Genomic DNA, 18,151 nt, shown 5'->3' on the forward strand with positions numbered 1-18,151 from the left:
CTTGTTCAGGCTGGAGTGCAATGGTGCAATCTCAGCTCACTGCAACCTCCGCCTCCTGGGTTCAAGCCATTCTCCTGCCTCAGCCTCCCGAGTAGCTGGGATTACAGGCACGTACCACCATGCCTGGCTAATTTTTATATTTTTAGTAGAGACAGGGTTTCACCATGTTGGCCAGGCTGGTCTGAAACTCCTGACCTCAGGTGATTCTCCCGCCTTGGTCTCCCAAAGTGCTGGGATTACAGGCATGAGCCACCGCACCCGGCCTTTACTACATTTTAGAATAAGCTTATTTTCTCAAGTTTGTGTGTGTGTGTGTGTGTGTTTTAAAGAATGATCTTACCTGGCCGGGCGCAGTGGCTCACACCTGTAATCCCAGCGCTTTGGGAGGCCGAGGCGGGTGGATCACTTGAGCCCAGGAGTTGAAGACTAACCTGGCCAAAATGGTGAAACCCTGTGTCTACTAAAAATACAAAAAATTAGCCTGGCATGGTGACACACGTCTGTAATCCCAGCTACTTGGGAGGCTGAGGCATGAGAATCGCTTGAACACAAGAGGTGGAGGTTGTAGTGAGCCAAGATCGTGCCACTGCACTCCAGCCTGGGCAACAGAGTGAAGCTGTGTCTCAAAAAAAAGAATGATCTTTCCTGTCTATATACTGAATCTGTGTCAGGGATGCCCCAATCTTTAGTCAAGAGCTAATTTTATCACCTTAAAGGCTGGAGATCACCAGATAAGGGGGAAACAAACAGCAAAGTATCAGAGCTGCCCAGAAAGGAGGAATGCCACTCCTGCAGTTTTTCCTTTTCTGCTGAAAATTCAAAACTAAGTCAAGTATAACTGTGGCAGCCACTATACAGTTCTATGCGGTTCTTCTGAACAAGATTTTGAGACTGACTTTTTTTTTTTTTTTTTTGAGACAAGAGTCTCGCTCTGTCACCCAGGCTGGAGTGCAGTGGCGTGATCCTGGCTCACTGCAATCTCCGCCTCCTGGGTTCAAGCAATTCTTCTGCTTCTGCCTCCCAAGAAGCTGGGACTACAGGTGCCCATCACCACGCCTGGCTAATTTTTGTATTTTTGTATTTTTTTTTTTTTTTGAGACGGAGTCTCGCTCTGTCGCCCAGGCTGGAGGGCAGTGGCGCAATCTCAGCTCACTACAAGCTCTGCCTCCCGGGTTCACGCCATTCTCCTGCTTCAGCCTCCCAAGTACCTGGGACTACAGGTGCCCACCACCACGCCCAGCTAATTTTTTGTATTTTTACTGGAGACGGGATTTCACTGTGTTAGCCAGGATGGTCTCGATCTCCTGACCTCGTGATCCCCCGCCTCGGCCTTCCAAAGTGCTGGGATTACAGGCGTGAGCCACCGCGCCCGGCTTATTTATTTATTTATTTATTTATTTTGAGGCAGAGTCTCACTCTGTTGCCAGGCTGGAGTTCAGTAATGCAATGTCAGCTCACTGCAACCTTCGACTCCCAGGTTCAAGTGCTTCTCCTGCCTTAGCCTCCCGAGTAGCTGGGACTACAGGCTTGTGCCACCAAGCCCAGCTAATTTTTTTGTATTTTTAGTAGAGATGGGGTTTCACCACGTTGGCCAGGATGGTCTCAATCTCCTAACTTCATGATCCGCCCGCCTTGGCCTCCCAAAGTGCTGGGATTACAGGTGTGAGCTACACGCCCTGCCTAAGTTTTGTATCTTTAGTAGAGATGTGGTTTCAAAATGTTAGCCAGGCTTGTCTTAAACTCCTGACCTCAATGATCCACCCACCTCGGCCTCCCAAAGTGCTGGGATTACAGGCATGAGCCACCGCGCCCGGCTGAGACCGACAGATTCTGATGCAGACAGTTTTCCTGGATTTTAAGCCTAGCTCCTTCCCTTTCTGGTTCTGGTCTTTGTGATCTTTTTTTTTTTTTTTTTTTTTTTTGACAGTCTCACTCTGTTGCCCAGGCTGGAGTGCAGTGGCACGATCTAGGCTTACTGCAACCTCCACCTCCTGGGTTCAAGCGATTCTCCTGCCTCAGCCTCCTGAGTAGCTGGGATTACAGGCGTGTGCCACCATACCCAGCTAACTTTTGTATTTTTCGTAGAGATGGGGTTTCACCATGTTGACCAGGCTGGTTATGAACTCCTGATCTCGGCTTCCCAAAGTGCTGGGATTACAGGTGTAAGCCACCGCGCCTGGACCTTTGTGATCTTCTGTTGTTGTTGTTTTTTGAGATGGAGTCTTGCTCTGTCACCCAGGCTGGAGTGCAGTGGCACGATCTCAGCTCACTGCAAGCTCTGCCTTCCGGGTTCATGCCATTCTCTCGCCTCAGCCTCCCAAGTAGCTGGGACTACAGGCGCTCGCCACCATGCCTGGCTAATTTTTTGTATTTTTTAGTAGAGATGGGGTTTCACCGTGTTAGCCAGGATGGTCTTGATCTCCTGACCTCGTGATCTGTCCGCCTCAGCCTCCCAAAGTGCTGGGATTACAGGCGTGAACCACGGTGGCCGGCCTTGTTGTTCTTTTTTTGTAAGCTCATATTAAGTGATACTCTGTAATCCTGACAGATCCTTAACCCCTTTGAGACACAATTTCCGCATCTGTAAAATGGGGTTAATGACAGTATCTACCTCACAGGGCTGTTGGAATGATTATGTGAGCAATGCATATTAAATCCCTTACATTTAATAAATAGCAATGCAGTGGAAATATTTTTTATATATTTTTTTGAGACAGAATCTTACTCTGCTGCCCAGGCTGGAGTGCAGTGGTACCATCTTGGCTCACAGCAACCTCTGCCTCCCGAGTTCAAGTGATTTTCTCACCTCAGCCTCCCAAGTAGCTGGGATTACAGGCGTGGGCCACCCCACCTGGCTAATTTTTGTGTTTTTAGTAGAGATAGGGTTTCATTATGTTGGCCAGGCTGGTCTCAAACTCCTGACCTCAAGTGATCCACCCACCTCCGCCTCCAAAGTGCTGGGATTACAGGCGTAAGTCACTGTGCCTGGCTTGAGACTTCATCTCTTAGAAAAAAAAAAAAAAAAAATCAGGGCTGGGCATTGTGACACCTGTGATCCCAGCACTTTATGAGGTTGTGGCAGGAATACTGCTTGAGCTCAGGAGTTCAAGGCCAGCCTGAGGAACATAGCGAGGCCTTATCTCTATTACGAAGAAAAAAAAAAAGAAAAGAAAAAAAAAAAAAGCTTGGAAGTCAGCATTTTGTTATAAGCCAGAGTGTAGAGAGTATGGCTCTGTGATCTAAGGGTAGTTCCTCTGAGACAAGAAGGGAAGGAGAAAGGAGAAATTAGGGAGGGGGAAGAGAAAAATGAGGCAGACAGAATCAGGAGGTTGAGACTGGGGTAAGGATGCATCTTAGTCCATAAGAGGAGACCCAGTGCTCTACACCTTGGGCTGAGGTGAGGAGTTAGATATGAGCAACACTTTTTGAGGCTCAGATAGTTTGAGAGAGAAATTGAGACAGCATGGGCTGGTGCTTTGCTTCTTCCTATTGGCACCCTTCCAGTCTTGTTTGACAGAATGGAAGGAATAGATAGGCTCCAGAAAACATTCAGTTGGTCCTCTTTGAGGCATGGATGAGTTCCTGAAAGACCCATGAGTAATGCAAGAAGAAAGCTGAATTTTTTTTGAGATGGAGTCTTGGTCTTGTCGCTCAGGCTGGAGTGCAATAGCGCGATCTTGGCTCACTGCAACCTCTGCCTCCCGGGTTCAAGTCATTCTCCTGCCTCAGCCTCCCGAGTAGCTGGAATTACAGGTACCTACCATCACACCTGGCTAATTTTTTTTTGTATTTTTAGTGGAGACGGGGTTCCATCATGTTGGCCAGGCTGCTCTTGAACTCCTGACCTCAGGTGATCCACCTACCTCGGCCTCCCAAATGCTGGGGTAACAGGCACGAGCCACCGTGCCTGGCCAAGAAAGCTGAAAATTAAGTCACTGTGACTGTCCAGGTTCACGACAGCATAGGCACGGTACAGGGGTGCCATGGCAGGGGCTGTGTGCTGGACAGCCCAGAGCTGGAGCCAGAGGCAAGGGCAGCTGAGCCTCATAAGTACCAGTGCAAGGCAAGTGGGAAAAGCTATAAGCAGAGTTTGCCAGGCAATTGTCCTGCAGAAAGTTTCCTAGAGGTCAGACCATTATTGACATCAGTGGTGAGTGAGGCCAGGACAGAAGTCTATGACCAAAAATTCTATGAGAAAACTTCTCCTCAACCAGGGTCAGCAGAAACTAGCAGAAGACGACAGACTACAGGTGCTACCCTGGTCAACAGGATAACAAAAGGAACCTTCTAGACCCATCCTTAGAAGCATGGGGCTCAGGGGACAGACTTCAAGAGGGGAAAAGGAGCTCTGAGGCTGAGTTTATATTGAATATTTACCTGCAAGAGCCTAAACAGGAAGAAACTGATCAGGAATCCTTTTCTACATATCTGTACCAGTTTTTGATAATTCGTGTATTTTTACATTTTATTTTTTGTTAGCTTGTTTTCCTTTTCAAACTCTTCTCTTTTAAATCCTTTTTATTTTTTAAGAGAAAACTTCTAGGTTTCATTAAATTTTTTAAATTTATTTTTTACAGAAAACTTTTAAGCTTCGTAAATCCCTTTACGTTTCTTTTTCCGGTTAGCCAGCTTTAGATTTAAAATTTCATTTTACAAGCTTCAAGAGCCTTGAACCCTTGCTTATTCTGAAACATTTGGATGTGTAACACAACTTAATAATAAAAAATCCGATCTTTCAATATCTTCAGCAAAAAAGCCTATCTTCATAAACTCCTTTTGTTGACAGTTTTATTCCTAAATCTAATTGTTAATATCTTGTGCCTTAATAAGTAAAGATGTGTCTGAATTTCCTATTTTGACCAAAACCATAAAATATATTGGTATGCTTGTGTCTCTGATGAAGCAGATCTGCAGAGAATCAAATGAGAAAAATCCAACAAAAAATAGAGGCAGGCCAGATGTGGTGGCTCATGCCTGTAATCCTAGCATTTTGGGAAGCCAGGGCGGGAGGATCTCTTTGAGCTCAGGAATTCAATGTCAGAGACTCCTGAGAGCTCAAGAGGTCCTGAGATGGCAAGACTACGTCTTTACAAAAAATGAGAAAATTAGCTGGTTGTGGTGGCCCGCGCTTGTGGTTCTAGCTGCTAAAGAGGCTGAGGCAGGAGGGTCACTTGAACCCAGGAGGCTGAGGCTGCAGTGAGCCTGATCACACCACTGCACTTCAGCCTGAGCAACGGAGTGCATTTGCCTCCACCAGGAATATCAGTACAGTTTGATTACTATTAAGTCACACATTCAGATAATCCTAGTATTTTGACTTTTTTCTTTATTAATATCTCCGTTGTCCTCCATGGGATGTGCCTTTCCTTTTGACTCTGCTCTTTATGAATAAAGGAGTTGGATTCCCAATTCACTCAGAGGTTTCAGTTAGCTTTGCTTTGCCCCATGGCTTCAGGTATATAACTTCATACTAGTTATGGTGGTTTTAAAATATGTCTACAAATCCTTTGACAGTCTTCTTCACAAAATGAAGAGCCTAGCTCCCCTCCCTTTCAGTGGGGGCTGGACTTAGTACCTCACTGCTGATGAACGGATTATGGTGGAAGTGAAGTGTGACTTGAGACCAGGTCATAAAAGAGGCACTGTGGCTTCTGTTTGCTGTCTTGGACCACTTGCTCTGGGGATGCCAACTGCCACATTGTGGGGACATTCAAGCACTATGGAGGGGTCTACAGAGCGAGGAAGTGGATCCACTATGAAAGTGGATTCTCCCAGTCTCAGTTGAGCCTTCAGGTAACTGATAACTGTAACTCTGGCTGACATCTTTACATATTTTTTTTAATTTTATGCATACACACAAACACGCATATTTTTTCTTTTTAGCCCTTGGAGAAGAAAAGGAGAGCAAGAACTCTTACTTGATTACATTTTTTTTTTTTTTTTTTTTTTTGAGATGAAGTCTTGCTTCGTCACCCAGGCTGGAGTGCAATGGTGTGGTCTCAGCTCACTGCAACCTCCAGCTCCTGGGTTCAAGTGATTCTCCTGCCTCAGCCTCCCGAGCAGCTGGGATTACAGGCGCCCACGACCATGCCCAGCTAATTTTTTATACTTTTATTGTTTATTTTTTGAGACGTAGTCTCACTCTGTCACCCAGGCTGGAGTGCAATGGCGCAATCTCAGCTCACTGCAACCTCTGCCTCCTGGGTTCAAGCAATTCTCCTGCCTCAGCCTCCTGAATAGTTGGGATTACAGGGCTGTGTCACCATGCCCAGCTAATTGTTGTATCTTTAGTAGAGATGGGGTTTCACTATGTTGGTCAGGCTGGTCTCGAACTCCTGACCTCAGGTGATTTGCCTCCCTGGGCCTCCCAAAATGCTGGGATTATAGGCATGAGCCACTGAGCCCAGCCTCAATTACATTTTCTTTCAATACTTTTTAATTACATGACCAGAAAGCGTTACTTTTAAAATAAGGCATAATCATGTAATTAGCTGTCTTTTTTTCAACATTATTCTAAAGCTTTTAAAATATTGTAATTTAAAAAATAATTATTGGCTGGGGCAGCATAATTTAGTAGAAGATAGTATCTTGTCCTTACTTAACCCTACAGGCTTTTTATTTTTTATTTTTTTTAGTGAGAAGAGTGGCATTATTTTACATTTTTGTAAATCTAATGTCTGACTTAATAGATGAAAGCTGGATTCCCAAAGCTGCTGTGCATTTAGTCTGTTAAAATATCACACGTGAGGTAGCCTCTGGAAAACTCCTGTCCATACTCATGAAAGAAACAGAGTGAAAAAGACAAATGATGTATTAGTATTATAAAAAGAGCTTTGACCTTGACTATCATTGAAAGTCTGAGGACCGCCCCCTCTCCAACCACACTTTGAGAACCGCTGCTCTTGTCTCATCTCCTCATTTTATTTAGAAGGACACGGACCTCGGAAATCCAAAATGACACAGCCTGTTAGTGGGAGGATACAGATTAGATGGTTTGTCTCACTTCTCTTGCTTAGGTTTTCAGTCAGATACTTGGGAAATATACCCTGATGGCCTGTCCTGTTCTCTGTAGCTGCAAAGACTGTTACAATATATTATCCCTGCAAAAATTTTAATAAAAAAGGAATCATCAGCAAACCTGATAAATTCTACAACAAGCATACTGTGTTTGAATTTGAATTATGACATTTGAATTAGGATCTCTATTTGAACTGAAACACTAAGGCAAATTCTATGGCGCCCTACTCCATGCAAGTTGTTAATGACAAACTGCACAGTAAATATCACAAACACGGAAATACCACAGTGTCTGCGTCTGAAATATAATTCAGTGACAGATTCCAAAAAAAATTAAAAAACATTTTAAAAAAAATCTTATCTTCTATATCCTGCGGGACCAAAAATATTTTCTCATGTACTGGCTGAAAGGGTAGTGGGCATATTAAGAGACTGCAAATAGGCTGGCAATTGTAGGGAGCTTTTTAGATTAAATAGAGTTGTTTTGAGATGTAGATATTTTTCATTCTCTAACCAGACCTTATTTTTGCCTTTTTAAAAAAAAGTCAAAGCATCTTCAGGCCGGGCGCGGTGGCTCACGCCTGTAATCCCAGCACTTTGGGAGGCCAAGGCGGGCAGATCACAAGGTCAGGAGATCGAGACCATCCTGGCTAACATGGTGAAACCTTGTCTCTACTAAAAAAATACAAAAATTAGCTCGGCATGGTGGCGGGCGCCTGTAGTCCCAGCTACTCAGGAGGCTGAGGCAGGAGAATGGCTTGAACCCGGGAGGCAGAGCTTGCAGTGAGCTGAGACCGGCCACTGCACTCCAGCCTGGGCGACAGAGTGAGACTCCGTCTCAAAAAAAAAAAAAAAGAATCTTCATGGTCACCTAGCGATGATTTCCTTTGTATCCTATTAGATGTTACAAATCTTCTTTAAATGGATCGTAGCCTTGTTCCTTAAAGAACGTAGTGTCGGCCAGGCGTGGTGGCTCATGCCTGTAATCCCAGCACTTTGGGAGGCCAAGGTGGGTGGATCACCTGAGGTCAGGAGATCGAGACCAGCCTAGCCAACCTGGTGAAACCCCGTCTCTACTGAAAATACAAAAATTAGCTGGGTGTGGTGGCGGGCACCTGTAATCCCAGCTACTCGGGAGGCTGAGGCCGGAGAATTGCTTGAACCCTGGGGGCAGAAGTTGCAGTGAGGCTGAGATTGCGCTGCTGCACTCCAGCCTACATGACAGAGTAAGACTTTGTCTCAAAAAAAAAAAAAAAAAGGAACATAGTGCCTAGAAAAGCTGGTCTAGCAGAGGGCATTATTCCCAAGGAAGCTACTCCCAACTGTTGGTTTTTTTCAGGCTCTACATTCTTTGGTTTTGAATCATGTGGTATAATGGAAATTATATATATATATTTTTGAGATGGAGTCTCACTCTGTTGCCCAGGCTGGAGTGCAGTGGCGTGATCTCGGCTCACTGCAACCTCCACCTCCCGGGTTTGAATGATTCTCCTGCCTCAGCCTCCTGAGCAGCTGGGACTATAGGCATGCACCACCATGCCCGGGTAAGTTTTGTATTTTTAGCAGAGACGGGATTTCACCATGTTGGCCAGGCTGGTCCCGAACTCCTGACCTCAGGTGATCCACCTGCCTTGGCCTCCCAAAGCGCTGGGATTACAGACGTGAGCCACTGCGCCTGGCCAGAATTTATCTTTCTTAATGAAAGAACTCACAACCGAGGCAAAATGAACTTTTTAGGTAAGGAGCTGCTGCTTTTTTTTTTTCGGAGATGGAGTCTTGCTCTGTCGCCCAGACTGGAGTGCAGTGGTGCGATCTCGGCTCACTGCAAGTTCCACCTCCTGGGTTCACGTGATTCTCCTGCCTCAGCCTCCCGAGTAGCTGGGACTACAGGCGCCGCCACCAAGCCCGGCTAATTTTTTTGTATTTTTAGTAGAGATGCAGTTTCACCGTGTTAGCCAGGATGGTCTCGATCTCCTGACCTCGTGATCCGCCCACCTCGGCCTCCCAAAATGCTGGGATTACAGGCGTGAGCCACGTCGCCCGGCCAGGAGCTGCTTCTTTTCTGGTTTCCCTTTGAGCAAATTCTTTCCAGTTCTCACCAAACCCCCAAAGGCCCCCAGGAAGGGAAACTGGCAGCTCCAAATGACCCTTTCCTCTCCCCAGGAGGACACAATGAGAATGCTGCAGCTGGTCCCCATGACTCCCACCCCTGTGCTAGCGGACGCAGTTCAAGCCGTAGCCCCAAAGGTATTTTTATAAACAGCTATTCTCCCCATAAGTCGGTGCCATAGAAACACAAGGTTATATTTTTGTTATGATAAAATGTGTGTCCAAAAACTATCAACAAATGTGCTGACACTGGCACTACTGTATCTTGGAAATAACTGTTAAACACATGCCTCTAACTATCCAATAAAATGTGTCCTAAACCCAGTTTGTTCTAGGTCATAATGACAGATGACAGTGTCACTGACCTGAATACCACTGGTCTCATACTAGCAAGAGGAATGATGATTTGTTCATTTTCTCTTGAACTATATGTTTAGTTGTCATCTTTTATTTAAATATTAAATAGCTGCTTTCCACTTCCCAAACCCATTCTCTAAAATTCAAATAAGTTTTGGGATTTTTTTGGGTCCCTTCTCTCCTTTCCCATGGAACTCTATACCGGGCACCCTTCTGTCCAGAACAGGCTAGATCTAATTCTTTGTAACTTCAGAAAGGGTATTGTGAACAGCTGAGATTTTTCTGAAAAGATGCTGTAATAATTCTGTTTTTAAATAAGATTTTTATAATAAGCTAGTTTTAGCCACTATTTCACAGGTGGCAGGGTACTGCTGCTTGCTGTAAAGATTTAAGCATCATGAACAGGTATAACACACCATGTCCTACCTGCTCCAGATAGCCCCCCTCCACCACGATGGGATTGGTCTGTCTGGAACTTGTGACACTCACCACACCCTTCTGTCCTCTGAAGGTGCCTAGTTTTCAAAAGGCCTGTCTGTCCATGACATGTCACCAGGCTGAACACAGAGACTGACAAGCGAAGTGTGGCCTGCATCCTGGCTTTGCTACAGCTCCATCAGTAACTTCTCTGCCTCAGTTTTCTACTTGTCAAACACTTAATGACCACAGTACCTATGGGTCTGTTGCTGTGAGGATTAAATGAGATAATGAATATCAAATGTTTAGAACAGTGCCTAATATACAGTTGACCCCTAATAAATGCTAGCTGATATTATCATTTTTTAACACTGCAGAGACATGCACACATAGAAATATGGTAAGTTAGATTTGAAACTAAAGGCAGGGTTATTAAAGACAAACGATTAGTGTTTTAAAATCTGAATTACACAGTTTGTATTCTAAAACACATACACACACACACAGAAATGTGTACCAATTAAACACAATGAAGTTGAAAGGGGATATAAATTACAGTTTTTCTCTTTTTAACAGACAATAGTAAAATACTACAGTCAGCTCACTATACACACAAATCATGAACAGCAGCTTTTCATTAAGGTTTCCAATATCTTACTCATTTACCAACTCGAAGAACTTAAAAGAAAAAAGGTACAGCAGGCTGTACGCATTCTCTCTCTCTTGCTCTCACAACACATTTATAGCTGTACATCCAGACCGATTATACAGGCATCTACAGAATAGGTACAGAAAGGAATTTTGTAAAAATTTCCATACACATAATCCTTCAATGTCTCCATTTGTATGAGAATTTTACAAATGAAGACACGACAGCAGGGTCATCTGTATTCGATCATCTCCTGCAAACATGGTAAAGGGTGAACCATTGAACTTCATAGCTCAGTCCATCTCCTCAGCATTTTCCAGAATCAAGCAAAATAACAACAGCAAAACCACACCACAGTGAAACCTACCAATCCAAAACAAAACCACACACACAGAAACACACAAAAATCAACACCTCCCACCCCACCCACCCCACCACGACCCCTGGCTGTCCTTGTGTTTTCTTACAGTAATACTGCTCTCTTCATTCCACCTGCCCAGCTGGGCTGAGCCACGGTCCAGGCAACTGTGGAGTCAGGACCCGAGTCATTGTCAACAGTTATAATACAATGTCAAGTCAGCAGGTGGAGGGGCAGGTGGAAGACCAAAGAATATAGCTGTGAGATTTCTCAGTGTGCTTATGAAACAAAGGACAGAGAATGGCAGCACGTGGCTTGGTAGCCAAGGAAATTATGGCACCAAACTTGCAGTCAAACATACATGTTCACACAAAAGAGTGGACAGCAAAAATGTTGTCTTATGTAAGTTCTTTGGTTATAAAGAACAGCATTCTATAACCTTTTCTGCAAAGAGGGATTTGCAAGCTCATTCTTAGGCAATAAAATATTTTTCATCTGCTCATGTATAAGAGATCGCCCAAGTTGCTTTGTAACGAAGTCCAGTACCTTATGATTTTCTACAAATCACCTTTATCTGCATTTTAGTGTGCAGCCTTGTCTGTCTCCAGACATACTATAGATACACATTTCATATACATAATATATATTATTTATAAAAAACAGATTAGAGCATTGACTCCAGATTCTACAGTAAGAACTGATTAAAATTGTACAAGAATAAAGTCTGTTGGAATCTGTAGAGGTTTCTATACAGTGGAGGTGTGTAGTAAGTGCAAAAAAAATACTGTCACTTAGTTAATCCAGGATTTTCAGTTCTCTTGCTTTCTGGAAAAAGCAGAGGCTGTTGATTCACCCAAGTGACAAAGTGCCGCTTCTCCCACTGGGGAGGGGAAAGGAGGTGGCCCAGGAAGTGCACGGCGTGGATTCTCCAGCTTCTGGTCTGAGGTCCAGCCAGGCGGCAGCATGTTTTATAGATGGGGCTGGTGCTTGCCCAAGGTGACCAGGCAAACAAAGACGCCAAGCTGTGGCCTGAGGAGGGGTGCTTGCCGCTCTCACCGTGAGGTTGTGCCTCCCTGGAATGCAGAGGCTGGTGAGTTCATGCTTCTCATCCCCACCTCCCCACCCCACCCACAGCACCTACTCTCAGCCCAGTCCACACCCATCACAAGAAAGGGGCTCTTCCTGAAGGGACCCACAGGATTGGTTTTATTATGGAATCCAGTGCTGGAATCCACACTGTAAAAGCCCTGAGGTGATGTTTCAAGGAAAAGTAATGACAGCAACAACCAAAGTAAAAATTAAGAAAAAAAAGTGACTTCTGGATGTGCAGTCTAAGTCATTTCAGGGGTTTGAACAAAGTCAAACTTACAGTTCTCAGAAAAAATTTTAAACTGTCAAAACAACTTATTAAAACCAATGTAGCAGAAACATTAAATCAAAAAAAATTTAAATTTTTGTAGAGACAGAGTCTCGCTATGTTGCCCACGATGGTGTCAAACTCCTGGGCTCATGCGATCTTCCTGCCCTGGTCTCCCAAAGTGCTAGGACTACAGGCGTGAGCCACTATGCCTGGCCGCCAAAAATTTTTTTTTTTGAGACAAGAGTTTAGCTCCTGTTGTCCAAGCTGGAATGCAATGGCACAATCTCGGCTCACTGCAACTTTCACCTCCCGGGTTCCAGCGATTCTCCTGCCTCAGCCTCCCGAGTAGCTGGGATTACAGTCATGTGCCACCACTGCTGGCTAATTTTGTGTTTTCAGTAGAGACAGGGTTTCTCCATGTTGGTCAGGCTGGTCTCAAACTTGTGACCTCAGGTGATCCACCCGCCTCAGCCTCCCAAAGTGTTGGGATTACAGGTGCGAGCCACTGCGCTGCGCTAAAAACTCTTTAAGGAGAAAAATCTCCATAATCCCATCATCTTGATATAACATGTTTGTAAATTTCACTTTAAACCATGATCTTTGGGAGGAACGCACTATTCTGGAAACTTTCCAATCCTTACCTTTTCCTGTTGGGTTCTAAATAATCTAGGCAATGAAAAAAGAAGGGGGTTGTTGCTCCCCTTCCCTCTTCTATGGGCAGTGCTTCCCACAGTATGGCCCTCAGATAACCTGTCTCCTATTACTCTATGGGGATGTGAGGTGATGGGGAGGAAGGAAGGGTTTGTGAATACCTTATTTCCCCTGCTGCACACTGTATAAAGCAAAATCTTAGGGCTGGATGGCAGTGACTCCTGGGAATTTGAATTTTTTAAAAATTTTAATTTTTAAAATTATTTAAACAGAGATAGGATCTTGCTCTGCTGTCCAGACTGGTCTTGAGCTCTTGGGCTCAAGTGATCTTCCCGCCTCAGCCTCCAGAATAGCTGGAACTACAGGTGCAAGCCACTAAGCCCAGGTGAATTTGAATTTTTTTTTTTTTTTTTGAGACGGAGTCTTGCTCTGTTGCCCAGGCTGGAGTGCAGTGGTGCGATCTTGGCTCACTGCAACCTCCGCCTCCCGGGTTCAGGTGATTCTCCTGCCTCGGCCTCCCGAGTAGCTGGGACTACAAGCATGTGCCACCATATCCGGCTAATTTTTGTATTTTTAGTAGAGATGGGGTTTCACCATTTAGCCAGGCTGGTCTCGAACTCCTGACATCTGGCAATCCACCCGCCTCAGCCTTCCAAAATGCTGGGATTACAGGCATGAGCCACCATACTCGGCCATGAATATGAATTTTTAAGAGGCTTGCCACACCCTCCTTGCCCCTAGAGTTTGTAGCGCCTTTAGGTTTGAGAAGCAAACCTAATCTTACAGTAAAGAATTAAAGAGTCTTTGACACTGGCCTTCTTGACGAACAAGGGTTGAAAAGCTGATGTATACCAGCTGTGTAGCTTCTGCTTTAATCCAGGTAAAGAAAGTTGAAGACCTAAACAAATGCATGTATTGCTTGCAAGAATGGTGGTGAGTGACTCTATCATTATTCTTATGTCGGGGAAGGAAGTCTTTTTCTTCTTGTCAGAGATGACTGTTTAGGTTTTGGCAGTTCAGTAATGAGTATGCTGTATAAATGACCATACATTGAAATTTTAAGGGCTGTTATGAAAAGCAGGGGCAAAAGCCACATCAATGGAATAACTTGCTCGCAAAACAAAGGGATAGAGTAGCAGCATGATTATTTTACTTTTACCAAGCCTCTTTCTAGCTCTATCAGTTCTTTATTTTGCTAAGCCATGACTCTCCCATGCCTTTTACAGCAAGTTGGGGGACCAAACAAATGAATGTGAACGGGAATAAATGGTGGTACTTCAGAGCAGAATGCTCAGAAGCAGAACACCTCTTATTTATGTAATTTGTGATTTTCCTTAGTAATAGTGGCAAAAACTCACTTTGTTCCCATATGAAAATTAACCAATATTGGTCAGGCACAGTGGCTCATGCCTGTAATCCCAACACTTTGGGAGGCCAAGGCGGATGGATCACCTGAGGTCAGAAGTTTGAGACCAGCCTGGCCAACATGGTGAAAATACAAAAAAATTAGCCAGATGTGCTGGCACGTGCCTGTAGTCCCAGCTACACGGGAGGCTGAGGCAGGAGGATCATGTGAGCCAGGGAGGTGGAGGCTGCCATGAGCCAAGATCGTGTCACTGCACTGCAGCCTGGGTGACAGAGTGAGAGCCACACTCCATCTCAAAAAAAAAAAAAAAAGAAAAGAAAAGAAAATTAACCAGGATTATAAACTAACCTGAGTTACTTCCAAAGTCCAAACTTCAACTGCTTCTGGAATTTGCCTATACCGCCCCAAAGCACTTTTTCACCTACGGGCACCAAACGACTGTCTTTTTCCAATTCTATGATATATATGTTTTTCTCTCCACACTTTACCATCTCTGAAATTGGGGTGTCTTACAACTGTTGATATGATAAAGTTTAATTGGCAGTATTTTTTCTTAATGATACATAAAATAATGGTTCATATGATAATCAAAGGAATCACAGATTTGATGAAATATGGTAGATGCTACCAGAACACTTTGGGAAAACTGGTAACTAAACATCCCAGGGAATGAGATTGATCCTTATCCATCTGAACACTTCATTCAACACCAACCCATGTGCCAGGTAAAAAAATCCACTGGTCTTATAATTTCACAATTGCGTTCTAGTTCCCACAACAGACTTGCTCTCCGACAGAGACAGCTGTGCAGGAAGTGAGCCTGCTTCTTTGTGGGCTCATCTTTGCTGTCAGAAACATCTGGATGAATCTTTCCTACCAAGTTGTTGCGGTGAAGGGCCTCTGGGGTTGACATACAGTTAGACATACTCATTGACAGCACAGAACCCAAAAGGCTGCCTCTAGAATTATTACCTGGTCATTCTCTAACTTGGAATGCAGCTGGCTGGGGTGGTGGAGCCCGTCGGAGACAGTCTTGCTGCCTGTTTTATTTGGTAGGTTCCTCCTACTGGAAAGCTCTCCAGCAGAAGAATCTGTCAAGCCATCAAAATCTTTTCCCTCTGACACTCCCATAAATTCTGTGAAAGAATGGTCTTCAAGGATGTTGGTGGTGTGTTCTACCGTCACCTCCCTGGGGCAGAATCCCCTGGCTGGCTGGCTAATTTTGCTGGGGCAGGCATCTAGTTCTGAACATGAGCCAGTCCTGCACAGTGATTTGGAGTTTTTCTCAGGGATGCTCTGGGATGATGGGCTCCCTTTGGCTAAGGCACTGTTTTCCTTGAGTGGCACCACAATTATCTTGTCCTTTACCAAGCCTTTTTCGACTTCTGTCAACTCTTTGTTTGAGGACGGCCTGAAATCATGCACAAGTGATGGTGTGGAGTGCTCGGTGGAGTCTGCATCCTTTGTCTGAATGGCCAGCTGGTCTGAGCTGTCACTAGAAGGGACCACCATGTCAGACAGGGTGGCATTGGAGGCACTGTGGGAAAAGTAGCCACTGGTAATACTGCTGGTGGTAGGGCTACGGGACACTTCTTTCTCCAAGACCCGTGAGTTTGACAGATCTACTTTAGAGGAAAACCATTCCCTGTTCTCCAAGCTGGCATTGTAAACACTGAAGTCAGCAAACTCCACAGGTACATAAGGCTGTGAACTTATTAGCTTCCTGTTAATAGCTTCCAGCTCATTTTCTTCCTCCTCAGAGTCCTATAGAAGTGAAGCAAAAGTCAGTCATTAGCTCCTTGTAGCAACTGTACTGCTGAGACAAGTTTTAAATACTTGGCTGTTAAAGGCATTCACATTCACATGGTGTTCAGTGTTTTCTTTTTGTCTTTCCAAATTTGGCCAGATCTTGTCACCTATTGTAGATATAGGTGTATCAGTATTCTCAGCGACCTGTGAATATAAACCCCTTATCATCTAATTTGAAGGGGATTTAGTTCTTTTAGGCTCACTCAGTGCTAATTAGAAATCATTCCTTCCCTGGTTTAAGAGAAAGAATGGAACTGAAGTGCAGTGGACATTTTGTTAGTTATTCAAAATTAGCTTTTAGTTGTGATGTTTTCTCTTTTCTCATTAAATGAGCAGAGAAACAGGCAGAAGCAGAGAAGAGCCACTCCATTTGTCTTTAGAATCTTCACCTTGGGAAGCAAAGTGCAGGCAGTTAAGGTAATTTGTAAAAAGTTTCTCAGCTATTTTATGGGGGAAAAGGGAGTAAAACAAAGAACCCAACTGCAAAAGGGCAAAAAACACGATTTCAACACTCATTCTTATATTATGCTACATATCGTAAGGCTATAAAATACTAACAATCTGACAATTACGGTCTTCTAGGATTTTTGAGAAGTATGAGTAGAGGGTTTGGCTAGAAGGTGAAGAAGGCATAGTGAAATTTAAATGAAAATCTCCTTTGCAAAACAGTTTTCAAACCCCTGTTCACAAAAATTGGTAAATACATGCAAAAGTGGGTGTCACCAACTCCCCAGTCTCTCTCCAAATGAATGATTCTTTTATATTTGGTAGAAAAAATGTGGGTATTTTAAGTCCAAATAAAATAAGTGATAAACTCTCTAGCCATTTCTAATTAATCTCAGAAGCACCTAATGAAATCGCAAATATTCCTTTCAAAATATGTCTTTCATTCAACAAATACACACTGAACATCCACTACATTGCAGCCATTGTCCTAAGGACTTGGGAATAGCAATGGTGAGCACAAGAAGGCATGGTCCCTCCCTCAGAGAATTACAACTTTGTGTCCTTGCTCTTAGAACAATCCTGGATGCTGCATGGATGGATAAGAATTCATTCACAGGTAAACTTAGACACCTCAAAAACAGTTAGCTTTCTTTCATTGGTCATCTGGTTTAAAGCATCTGTACAATTAGAACTACTAGGTGCATGTAAAGACCTGGAACCAAAGCATCAGCCTTACTCATTAAGTTTGCATTTTATTAATTTACCTATTTTTAAGATTTATTTATTTATTTATTTATTTATTTTGAGATGGAGTTTCACTCTTGTTGCCCAGGCTGGAGTGCAATGGTGCGATCTCGGCTCACCGCAACCTCCATCTCCCAGGTTCAAGCGATTCTCCTGCGTCAGCCTCCTGAGTAGCTGGGATTACAGGCATGCGCCAGCACGCCAGGCTAATTTTGTATTTTTATAGAGACAGGGTTTCTCCATGTTGGTCAGGCTTGTCTCAAACTCCCGACCTCAGGTGATCTGCCCGTCTCAGCCTCCCAAAGTGCTGGGATTACAGGCGTGAGACACCGTGCCCGGCTAGGATTTATTTATTTTTATTTATTTATTTTTTTACAGACAGGGGTCCTGCTTTGTCACTCAGGTTGCTGTGCAGTGATGCAACTGTAGCTCACTGCAGCCTCAAACTCCTGGGCTCAAGCAATCCTCCAATCTCTGCCTCCTGAGTAGCTGGGACTACAAGTGTGAATCACTGTACCTGGCCCATAAATTTGCTTTTTAATCGAGGTGGGGAGGGGGGATTTATCTTCAAGGCATGGCAAATACTTGTTCACAAATGAACATAAATTTCATCTGTTTAGATTAATAGTAATATTTTCTTTTGCATCTCAAGATTCTATATACCTCAAAAAAAGTTTAATACTCTCTTAAATGCTTCTCAGCTTTTAAAATAATTTAGTTTTTATAACTTAGTTGTAAAAATGTGACTGAAAATAAATGTGTTAAGGAATTGGTGATCTTAATTCCTTAGCTGTTAATCAAAGGTGAATATCAAATATCAGTGATAAAGTTCCTGAAATCGGCAAAACAAAATTTTTGGCAACACTA

The 18,151-nt window shown here is 43.9% G+C and overlaps 1 protein-coding gene and 1 long non-coding RNA gene across 9 annotated transcripts in view; one reads left to right on the forward strand and one right to left on the reverse strand.

Annotated features, from left to right (window-relative positions):
• Nucleotides 1–5,684: 5,684 nt before the first annotated feature.
• Nucleotides 5,685–16,503, forward strand: LOC129534248 (uncharacterized). The gene is made up of 3 exons (XR_008680763.1): nucleotides 5,685–5,793; nucleotides 9,181–9,264; nucleotides 16,430–16,503. It is a non-coding gene; the product is annotated as an uncharacterized lncRNA (long non-coding RNA).
• KIF13A (kinesin family member 13A) overlaps nucleotides 10,353–18,151 on the reverse strand; it is a 228,120-nt gene continuing 220,321 nt past the window's right edge. For 4 of the 8 annotated variants that reach the window (XM_019029938.4, XM_055390677.2, XM_055390678.2 and 1 more), the window contains 2 exons: nucleotides 15,257–16,048; nucleotides 10,353–11,980 (listed from right to left, as the gene is read on the reverse strand). In XM_019029938.4, coding sequence (XP_018885483.2) covers nucleotides 11,960–11,980; nucleotides 15,257–16,048 — 813 coding nt within the window. In that variant the 3' untranslated portion in view covers nucleotides 10,353–11,959. Of the gene's footprint in view, nucleotides 11,981–14,799; nucleotides 16,049–18,151 lie in introns of those variants that run through there. The other 4 variants (XM_019029937.4, XM_019029936.4, XM_019029932.4 and 1 more) reach the window with 2 other exon arrangements.

The sequence above is a fragment of the Gorilla gorilla genome, chromosome 5 (genome assembly GCF_029281585.2).
Source record: "Gorilla gorilla gorilla isolate KB3781 chromosome 5, NHGRI_mGorGor1-v2.1_pri, whole genome shotgun sequence".
Taxonomy (NCBI): Eukaryota; Metazoa; Chordata; class Mammalia; order Primates; family Hominidae; genus Gorilla; species Gorilla gorilla.